Source organism: Cryptomeria japonica, chromosome 10, assembly GCF_030272615.1.
Source record: "Cryptomeria japonica chromosome 10, Sugi_1.0, whole genome shotgun sequence".
In the NCBI taxonomy this organism is placed as follows: Eukaryota; Viridiplantae; Streptophyta; class Pinopsida; order Cupressales; family Cupressaceae; genus Cryptomeria; species Cryptomeria japonica.
In genome coordinates this window covers 577,645,359-577,656,783 of record NC_081414.1, presented here as the reverse complement: position 1 = coordinate 577,656,783, position 11,425 = coordinate 577,645,359, and the positions used below count along the sequence as shown (strand labels likewise).

At 37.1% G+C, this 11,425-nt stretch overlaps 1 protein-coding gene across 1 annotated transcript in view; it reads right to left on the bottom strand.

Annotated features, from left to right (window-relative positions):
• Window positions 1–5,281: 5,281 nt before the first annotated feature.
• LOC131042759 (uncharacterized protein At4g37920) overlaps window positions 5,282–11,425 on the bottom strand; it is an 85,882-nt gene continuing 79,738 nt past the window's right edge. The window contains exon 6 of the mRNA XM_057976077.2: window positions 5,282–5,760. Within this exon, the coding sequence (XP_057832060.1) occupies window positions 5,601–5,760 (160 nt within the window). The 3' untranslated portion in view covers window positions 5,282–5,600. The remainder of the gene's footprint in view (window positions 5,761–11,425) is intronic.

The window sequence follows — 11,425 nt, the reverse complement described above, 5'->3', positions numbered from 1 at the left end:
AGGTGTTTTGATGATTTCGCCCTGGACCCTTTGGAAGGGTCAAGAGCGATTTTTCCAATTAGGTCTTGAATACCTTATTCCCTTCACTCCAAAATCTCCCGAAAGGCGAGTTCATGTTTGTTTTTCCCTGATCAAAGTCTTGCATTTCAATTTTTAGTCTTTCACATGAGGAAATTAGGTGAAAATGTGAATTTCGCCCTGGACCCTTTGGAAGGGTCAGGAGCGATTTTTACATTTTAGGCCAAAATTCACCTTAGTTTGATCATTAAACTCCAAGGAAATCTCCAAGGTTCATTTATCTCCATCACTGAGTTAGCTCATCAAAACTTTGAAGGAAATATTGCATTTTTGGGAATTTCGCTCTAGACCCTTTGGAAGGGTCAAGAGCGAAATTCTCTCCTGAGCTCAAAATTCTTATTTTTGAAGGTCCAAAACCTCTTCAAGGCATTCCAAATAGGTTCTTTCATTGTAGTCCAGGCCTAGTCTCACTCAAATCTGGAAGAAAAAGGTGATTTTAGGGTTTTTCACCTTGGACCCTTTGGAAGGGTCAGGAGCGATTTTCTTCTTCTGGCCTAGAATCATCATTTTTTGGAACAAACATCCACTCAAAGGTGGTCTCAAAGGCCTTTTCTACCTTGGTCTAGTCTTGCCTTAGCACAAACTTGAAAGGAACATGTGGGTTTTAGGATTTTCGCCCTGGACCCTCTGGAAGGGTTAGGAGCGATTTTTAGGTTTTAGGGCAATTACTTCATCCTTTCAACTTCAAATCATTTCCAAGGCATAGAACATCATGCCTCACTCCTCTTTGAGTCTTGAAAACCAAAATCTTATCTTGGACTGCAAGGAAAATAGGAGATTTGGAAATTTCGCCCTAGACCCTCTGGAAGGGTCAGGAGCGAATTTCCCTCTTGGCATCAAAACTTGCATTCTTGGCAATCCAATTCAACTCTTAAGGCATTTCAAAAGTCCTCTCACACCCTTGTCTAAGTTTAGCTTTGTCCAAAATTTGGAAAAAAGGATAGTTTTGAGGATTTTCGCTATGGACCCTTTGGAAGGGTCAGGAGCGAAAATCATGTTCTAGGCTTAATTGCTTCCTCTTGACAATCTCAATCATCTTCAAAAGGAAAAACACACTTCCTCACACCCATTCAAGCCATAAAAACTAAAAAGTTGTCTTGACCTTGCAAGAAAATAGGTGTTTTTAGGAATTTCACTCTGGACCCTTTGGAAGGGTCAGGAGCGAAATTCACCATTTGGCTCAATTCATTCACTTTTTAATGATTTCTTATCACTTCAAGTCATTCCCAGGGGCAATTCCTTCTATTTTTCACCTTATCTGATACTTAACTTAGCAAAATTTGATAGCAAAAGGTGATTTTGAGAAAATTCGCTCTGGACCCTTTGGTAGGGTCAGGAGCGAATTTCTCAATCTTGACCAAAATCCTTCATTTTTTCACCTTGAAACTTCTTTTCTAAGTGGTATTCCATCTTTCATTGTGCTAGGAATAGGATTTCATGTCCAAGAAAGGCTAAAAAATGGGTTTATAAGGAATTTCACTCTGGACCCTTTGGAAGGGTCAGGAGCGAAATTGCCTTTCCTGGCCAGAATCCTTCATTTTCATCATGCCTAAGGGTTTCAACATGCTCATTCTTCCTTTTTTCATGCTTTTGACACCTCAATTTGACCAAACAAGGCAAGAAATATCCCCTATAGAGATTTTCGCTCTGCACCCTTTGGAAGGGTTAGGAGCGATTTTTTCATTTTAAGCCTATTCCATCATCAGTTCAAGTTGAATTCACCTCTCAAAGGAAGAAAACACTACTCCTCTCTCATCCATGCCATAAAAATCAAAACTTGACTTGATTTTGCAAGAAAAATAGGTGATTGAGGAATTTTCGCCTTGGACCCTTTGGAAGGGTCAAGAGCAAAAATTCTTCTCCTTTTGGGCAAAATCCTTTCTTTCCAATTCAAAACAACCTCAATAGGTAAAAGCAAGTTGTTCTCGTTTCATTCATGCCAAAAACTTGACCTTCTTCACTGCATAATGAGAGCATTTGGGAATTTCGCTCTGGACCCTTTAGAAGGGTCAGGAGCGAAATTTCCCTTCTTGTCCAAAATTCTTCATTTTGCATGCTTCCAAATCTTCAAAGGTATCAAATGATGTCCAATCTTCATTCCAAGAGACCCTGCACATGAAAACTTAGCCAAAGTTAGAAAGAAATAAGCTCTAACAAGATTTTTGCTCTAGACCCTCTGGAAGGGTCAGGAGCGAAATCTCCATTCCAGGCCAAATTGCTCAGTTTTCAAGTCTCAAACCATCTCACAAGGTAAAGTTAGGTCCTTTTCCAAGCTAAGAACAAGGTTGCAAATCTGTCTGAGGCAAGAAATAGGGTTTAGGATGAAATTCGCTCTGGACCCTTTGGAAGGGTCAGGAGCGAAAATCCTCTTTCAGGCATCATCTTGCTCTTCAAAAATCAATCAAATCCCTCTCCAGGCAAGAACATATCAATTCACCTCCAAACATGCCCTAGGATGTATCACTTAGTCCAAAATGAGGAGAAAAAGAGGTTTACAATGATTTTCGCCCTGGACCCTCTGGAAGGGTCAGGGGCAAAATTTCCCTTTCAAAACTAGATGTTACCTTGATTCACTTCATCCTCCATCAAACTTGATCAAACCAACTCCTTTTCTTCACTGGCTCTGCTCAACTGACTTAGACAGGGAAACAAACAGGACCCCGACAAGAAAACCTTCTTTCAATCTAGACCTGACCTGAGACCTATTCTCCCTATTCCTTGATCTAACCAACTTGACTCTCCTGAAAGGCATGCTTCATTCTGGTAAACTTGAGGTTTCAGGCAGACGGCTAACAACTCCCCAAAATTAGGCTAGACTCAGCTTGAAAGAAACCCTAAAATGAGCTTCTAAGGTTTAGCCCTAATCTAGCCAGCCCAGGCCGATGACTCACTCACTCAAAACCCTAAAAAGCAGAGAAAAAAACAAGCAAAGAGAAAGCAAAACCTAAAGCAAAAAGAGGGGGTCCCCATTCTAATGGGGCGATGTGTGAAATGGTCACAACATGACCCTAAGTCTAACCTCGTGATCTTACCTTATATGAAGTCTTTGTATGCAAAGGACAAGTCTCTCTGTATGACTGTCCCAGAGAAGATAACTGTGAGAGTCATAGCAGCAGTCTGATAAACTTAACAAAACTATCATTTTTGTCAAAGATCAACGCTTGCATGTGCTTGGTCGAGGGTGTTTGGATGGTTGGGGTCCCTAAGCATCAAGCTACAACAGTGTCATACCCCTTTAAGCATTGGATTTGGCTCAATCTTTAAGACTGACCTAAGGAAGTTGTTGTCACGGTCTTAATTACTTCTTCCTTAACCAGTGAAGAACTATCAAAAAGTGCCATTGCTTTTGTTTGCATGAGTCTATGGGAGAGAGTACTAGATACATGGAGTCACCATGTTTCACAAGACAGTGATTTTGTATCTCAATTGAGCTTAGTTGAGCAAACATGTTGACTGTCCTAAGAGTGTTCACAGTCTCTGTTTTTGGAACAGTCACAAAGGTCTAACTTTTGACGTTCTTACAAGTATCAAACCATGTTAAGACTCCAATAGATAGTTGAGAGACTCGTATGATGCTTTATCCTCACCATATCTCCTAATTGAGTAATGTGATCAAACAAGTTTTTATTTATCCAAAAGTCCTATTTGCCCTTACCTCTGCATCAGAAAGGTTGGACCTCCAAAGATGCCAAATGGATCCTTACGGAAGACAGATGTGTGCCACGGTGAAGGGACCTCAAGAGAGAATTGGACAGTGGTACCAAAAAAAGGAAAAAAACGAGATCAAGTTTAACATGCAACTTTATTCGCATAGTAGAGATAAAGCAATTTCGCAATTTCTCAAATTTGTATCATGAGCTTCCTCTTATACATGGTTGTACATGGTTGTGCCTATTAATGGGTGTTGGATGCTCTCTATTTTGAACAGATGTAATAACTTTTTTATTTTAATATAAAGGTACTGCAACCCCAATGCTGCTTTTTAATGTGTCTGTGTTTAAAGATATAATTTGAAAATATTTTATTTATTATATGGACTAATAAATTTTATTATGTTTGCATTATTCAAATGATTTGAAGTAAAAAGTTAAAATATTCGGTCAACATTAAACTCTACCTTTGGTTATCATTGTAGTAGCATTAATAATAAACATAATATTTTTAAAATAGCATCAATTTAATATCTCACATTTTTTAAATGCCTTTAAGATATTTATATTGATTAATAATATTATGAAATTAAAAATATATATTATTAAAAAATTCCAAAAGGTAAATCAAAAAATTACATATATTATATACTGAAAAATCAAATCAAACAAATCTTATATATGGTGAGGAGGTCGGTAGAAGCTAGAAATGAGAGAGGGCAACAGTTGGAAGGTATTTACATTATCTTTTATACTAATAATTATCTAGATAGTTTTAAAATTACACATATTTAAAAATATCAAATTAAATGTCTTTTGTATTAAAGGAAACAAATAAAAAATTTATAAAACACCTTAAGATCATTCAAAATTCTAACCTTGGAAAGCTTAAAAGAATCGACCCAAGGCATAGTTCTGCTAGACTAGAGGTATCCTCATCTGTTTTAGTCTTTATAAAATAAATAATATATAGGGGACCTTTGTGAAATAACAGAAAAACAAAAACTGCTGGTTTATCATTATTCTGGAGCTCTTGTTCATCAGAAACATTCCAAGGAGATTTTGTAAACACGGACAACATTGCACGGCCGGAAGCATTGATCCAACATCTTCTCTGTGCAGCAATTTTTCCCAGAAACATTGTTGAAACAATTGTGAATTGCCAAAGCTTTAAATGCGAAATTTTATATTAATTTAGCATCATCCTTGCCATTTTGGCGCACTCTTAGACTTTGGGCTATTCTTTGGTGTGAACTTTACATCTCTTATAACTTCAAGCAGAATACAAATAGCATATGCAACTAACCAAGAAAAAATGAAAGAATATGCTAATATCATACCCACTGCAATAATGCTAGCCACAAACCCTTTTCTGTTTATCGTTACAGTATTATGGGGTCAACATCAATACAATATATCTTTTACCATAATGTGTTATTTCCCTCACAAACTAATGTTTCAAAAACTGTGTCCCAATTTCAATGGGGTCAATTGAAGTGTCCAGTGAAGGCTATATGAATTAGAGCTAGGAGAATTTCAGCACTCAATTAAAATGCAGCATGAATTTTAGCACTCGATTAAAATTAAGCAAACCAATTGAGTTAAGCATCCTGTTCAGTTGTTTTGGGTTAACTTCATTTCTATTTTTACAATTTGAATTCCCCTTCTCAAACATTCTGGCATATACACCTCATATCAAATGTCTTACCCTTCAAATGTACAGAATCTACAGAACTTACAATTTAAACTGGATTTGTCAGACACGATTAGATATTACTGTACAGTTTATAGCCCAATACAGGCATGATGAACAACAGTGAAGAATATTTGAATATTTCAAGCTAATGTGCATCTGGAATAATTTTCTGACAATTACATGAAATTCTGTTCGACTACGCCCTTCAGAACCTCCAGTCTTTGAATGACCATTGGATTCATCAATTTCCTTGCTTCTTTAATCAGAGTTCCTTGCCTGCTCGAGTAGTAAGCATCCAGCACAACTTGTATCATTCGGTGTAGATATTCAGGTTTCCTGCATGATGAATTACAATAAATAGTATTAAGCCAGTGAATTCAGACTTGTAAATCTTGCATGAATCATAAAAGCAATTGGATGTAAACGGATTCAGTATCGGATGTGGATAGGGTGAATTTTCCAGATCCCCTGTTATGCTGACACAAATATGATTAGATACGGAAATTATTAAAATATACAGACATTCAAATTTCCACATCTAAGGGTATAGAAAACTTTTTAAATAAATCTTATATATTTTTGGGTTTTTATATTTTTGTTCACAATAATTATTTTGTTATATCACGTTTATATCTTTTATGATTTTAAATGTGTGAAGACCTTTTTATGTTTGAATTTCTTTTTGAAATATTGTTTATATCTTTTGTGATTTTAAATGTGCGAAAACTTTTTAATGTTTGAATTTTTTTTGAAAATTTTGGATGTTACTGTATCCAGACATATCGGATATGACTCAAATATAGGCTCATATATAAATAAGCCTGGATACGGTATCCAATGATCCATGTCATATCTGAGAGTATCATATCCATATCTGATATCTGATACATGGATATGAGTATCTAGTCACGGGAGAGGAAGTTGACAACGACACTATATAAAAGATATGATAAGGAGGATATTTTTTCACTAGAAACAAGGGCTCTATTTTAAGAGCAGTTCTTCAAGACCACTAATATGCAAGCAAGAACGACACTTACAATCAGACATACTAGATGGACCAAAAATAACATCTACATAATCAAGAGATTAGCATCAACATATTGTCTCGGGAAACTTTCATGGCAAGTAATGAAACAACCTGTTTCTTCTTATAGATGCCTCAGGAAAAACATGCAAAGAATGTGGATCGATTTATTTGATAAAGAACCTGCCCCTTGGAGAACTCCTTCAGCCTTTACACCTAATACCCAGTTCAAGCACAGGAAATGATATGTATGATGCATAACACAGATCCATGAAATGCACCAAAAATTGTCAAGTTCAATTATATAATAATATAAGTTACACTGCCTCCATTGTCCTCTGATTGGCTGGGGTGAATGGAATAAACCAAAGACTTAAAAGCTGCGTTATCTAATTAATGATACCAGATTTCCACAATCCATAGTGATTATCTAATTACATTATCTAAGCCAAGCAACATGGATTTAATGAACTCTAAAAAATAAAACTCCAGGAAGAACCTCCAGAAATTGGGAAGGGGCCAATCAATATGCAGGAATCTGAATAAGAGGCGCCTTCATTGCACCATGGACTAATAGACTACACATATGGTAAGAGATGCAGGCATGATGTAATATGGTGCAATTTAAGTGTTTTGGCAGTATTTATCCATCAAATTCCAGATATGCCTTGGGAAGTAAATGATCTAGAATGTAAACCAGTTGATCTAAAACAAGGTGGAGAGATGAAACAATTAGAATCTAGCATAGAAAGAAAACAGATTAACATTTACAAAGAAACAAGTGTCATGTTTCAACAAACTACAAATAACCTGCCAATGATCTGGAGGATAGTTCATCTCAAATAAGACAGATGGTATTTAGAGTTGGATTCACTGTGAATCTGAGAAGCAAAGACAACTATGCTAGGGGGCCTGTGAACAACAATCTCCATTGCAAAGAAAAATTGAAGGCCAACAATCTACTAGGAAAGAGAAGATTGAACCATAAATATAACAAAAAGAAGTTCGATACCAACTGAAGCTAAAAACCAGAGACCACACAAAATAAATCTCGAAGTTCCTATAGAATAAAACAGATTAATACGATGGACATAAACCTATACTTCCAGTATAGGCATGAGATGTTGAACATGGTGTGCAATAATAAGGTGGTGATTTTTATTCACAAACTTGCAAAGATATGCCAATTAAAAAAAAGAAAAGAGTATTTGGGTTAAAAAGGCACCATTATCAAGAGGCTGTGATAATTATGTCAAAAATAAATAAGACAATATTTAGAGGTCACAATCATTTCTAAGTTCTAACATTTTTTATTGACAATGCCATTGATGTGCCAACTCCTTGATTTGTGAAACTTGCCAAGGTGGTGAAGACATAACAATAGAGGATAAACAATTTTGAAACAATGATTTGAAGGCTACAGCTGAACTCGGCTGTGACTCCTTGTGAGCTTGCTGTTCCTGATACATCCTTGCTCGTACCACATTTGAATTTACAGACAGTATTTTGGATGCTGTGTGAAGCAGAGTTCCCAAACTCGTCGCGAGTCAAGCGAGTTCACCGAGTCGGCGAGACGGGCCAAGCTCGGCGAGTTTTGCTAACTCGGGGCTCGGACTCGGCGGGTTTTGGCATAACTCGCCTGACTCGTCAAGCGAGTTCACCGAGTCGGCGAGACGGGCCAAGCTCGGCGAGTTTTGCTAACTCGGGGCTCGGACTCGGCGGGTTTTGGGCATAACTCGCCTGACTCGCGAGTCAGGCGAGTTATGCCAAAACTCACCGAGTCCGAGCTCCAGGACTCGGCCGGCAGCATGCCAAATTTCGATTTTAAAAAACAAAAAAAAAAAAAAAGCTTTTTCACTTGTTTTTTGTTTAATTTCTTTCATTTAACCCTAAAAAGTCTTCTAATTGCTAGTTGTGAGAAGAAGAGAGGAAAAGTGAGAGAGAGGAAGGAAAACAAGAGGCCATAAGTTTGCAACCAGCAAGGAAGAAGAGCATCAAGGAGACCACAAATCACATTGGTCGGGCGAGTTATGCCAAAACTCACCGAGTCCGAGCTCCAGGACTCGGCCAGCGGCATGCCAAATTTCGATTTTAAAAAAAAAAGGCTTTTTCACTTGTTTTTGGTTTAATTTCTCTTTCATTTAACCCTAAAAAGTCTTCTAATTGCTAGTTGTGAGAAGAAGAGAGGAAAAGTGAGAGAGAGGAAGGAAAACAAGAGGCCATAGGTTTGCAACCAGCAAGGAAGAAGAGCATCAAGGAGACCACAAATCACATTGGGGAGGCCATAGGCTTGCATTGAGAGCATCAAGGAGTCCATAGCAAGACTTTTCAACTCATTTGAAAGAGGTAAGTGTTAAACTTTGTAGATTTTGTTGGTTTTTTTAGGTATGTTAATGGATTTTTTTCATTTGTTTGTTAAATTTTTTTAGTTTAACAGTTAACTTTCCAAATCTTGAATGTTTTTATTTTTTTAGCTTAACTTCAATGAGAGAAGTAGAATAGTAGTAAAGTGCAAACCCTACATTTTTTTAGAAAAAAATTGTAAACATGTATTTACAATTTTTTCTTAAAAAAAAGTAGGGTTTGCTGATTTTTTCTATTAGTTTATAACTTTATAAAATTTTCTTATTGTAGCAGCCTTCACGTTTAAAAAAAAAATCATTTTTCACAATGCTTAAAAAGGATTAGGCTTGGAAATATACTAAAGACTTTATTGGTAGACAAAAAAATCAAACAAAATGTTTTTTTTGTAAAGAAATTAATTTTGGTGGCATCAATAGATTTAAATACCATATTGCCGGCATACCTGGCCATGATATTGAGGTATGTAAAAAACAAACTGCTGAGGCAAAACTTTTCTGTTATGTCCAATTAGAAACACATGAACAAGAAAAGTTAACTAAGAAGAGGCAATTGGAAGAGTTAAGTGCTATTGGCTCCCATGCACCCGCATCCGCATCCGTGTCTGCATCCACATCCGCAGGTTGTGTTGAAGAGGGTTCTTCCATGCCTCCCTTTCGTCCTAGTGCTTCTACTTCTACTCCTCGTAGTGGCACTATTACCTTTGGCCCTAGAGTTCGGAAACCCAGGTTGGATAGTTATTTTGTGCGCGCAGTACTCCTGGGGCACAACCCTCGCTTGAGAGCATGGGTTGGAACAAGGAGGTTCATGATGCTGCAAGAAAACAAATTTGCAAGTTTTGGTACTTTTGCAACATTCCATTTATTGCAGCCAAGTAATTCTTTTTGATTTGATTGCTTTAAGTTTAAAAGTAAATTTATAGTTTGAAGTTGAACTCTACTTTGTATACTAACTCTAATCATAATCTATTTGTGACAAGTCTCCTTATTGGCAAGGCATGGTAGATGCTATAACCATTTGTGGTGCGGGGTTTAAAGCCCCTACTGATGCTGAGTTAAGTGGCCCCCTCTTGTTAGAAATGGTTGAGGATATGAAAGTTGAGCTAGAGGATCACCGACAGTCTTGGAGCCAAAAGGGTTGCACCATCATGATAGATGGTTGGACGGATAGGAGGAATAGAACACTCCTAAATTTTCTTGTTTCCTGCGGAGGTGATTGATCATGATTCATTCTAATTTGTACTTCCCTAAATGCATTGAATAAATTAAATTTTGATTTGTTGAAACTCTATTTTCAGGATCGACCATGTTCTTGAAGTCTATTGATGCTTCCTCACATGTGAAAAATGCCTAATACTTATGTGAGACTATTGAGGAAGTCATACAAGAGGTGGGGGAAGAAAATGTGATGCAAGTGGTGGCAGATAATGCAGCAAGTTATGTTGCTGCAGGGAAACTTTGAACTTTTCAAGTCTTGATGGAGAGGCATCTATGATTATTTAAAATTTTCTTAACACATCAAAATTTCTAATTAATTTAAAATTGCTGCAGGTAAACTTTTGATGGAGAAGCACCCGAAAAAATTTTGGTCTCCATGTGCGGCCCATTGCCTTGACCTCATGGTGGAGGATATTGGTAAGCTTGAATGGGTGAAATCAATAGTTGAAAGGGCCAAAAATATCAGCAAGTTTATCTACAATCATGCATTGGTCCTTAGCATTATGAGGCAATACACAGGGCAAAAGGAGTTGGCTCGTCCTGGTATCACGAGGTTTGCCTCAAACTTCCTCACACTGAAATCCTTGATGAAATCAAAGGCGGCTTTGAGGCGTATGTTTGTTGATGAGGAGTGGACTTCCTCATCCTATGCTACAACCACTGCAGAGATAGATGTGGTAAATTGCATTTTTTATGAGCCGGGTTTTTGGACCTCCTGTGGAGAAATCATCTAGGTAAATTTATTACAATTTAACATTTAGTATCTAGTATCTACTATTTAGTAATTTAATTTTAATTTATTAACAATTTAACTTTGCAATTTTTCTTTTTTTTAATTTAATTTGTGACTCAATTGTTTTTGTTTAACATTATGTGTAGGTCACTGAGCCCCTCGTAGTTCTCCTACGAGTTGTTGATGGGGAGAAGCCCTCTATGGGCTATATATATGAGGGTATGGATAGGGCCAAGGAGGCCATTAGGTCCATATATGCAGGAGATGAGGATAAATATGGCCCCATTTGGGAGATTATTGATAGGAGATGGCAGAACCAGCTTCACAGGCCCATCCATGCAGCAGCCTATTACCTCAATCTGGCATTTCGATTCTGTGATGACTTCAAGGTGGATGAGGAGGTTCTTAGTGGCTTGTATACAGTGGTACAAAAGTTGTGTACTGATGGCACAGCCTCAAGTACAACGCTCCAGCTGGATAAATATAATAATCAAGAAGGGGCAATCTTTGCAAGCAGCATGTGTATAGAGGCTCGGACACAATTGCAGCCAGGTAGAAATATATGTAAACTTAAGATTCTTAAGTTTATGGCTTATGCATTTTAATTTTTGATTTTATAATCTAGCCTTAAAGTTGGAAATGAGTTTGATTTTTTTTTCTTTT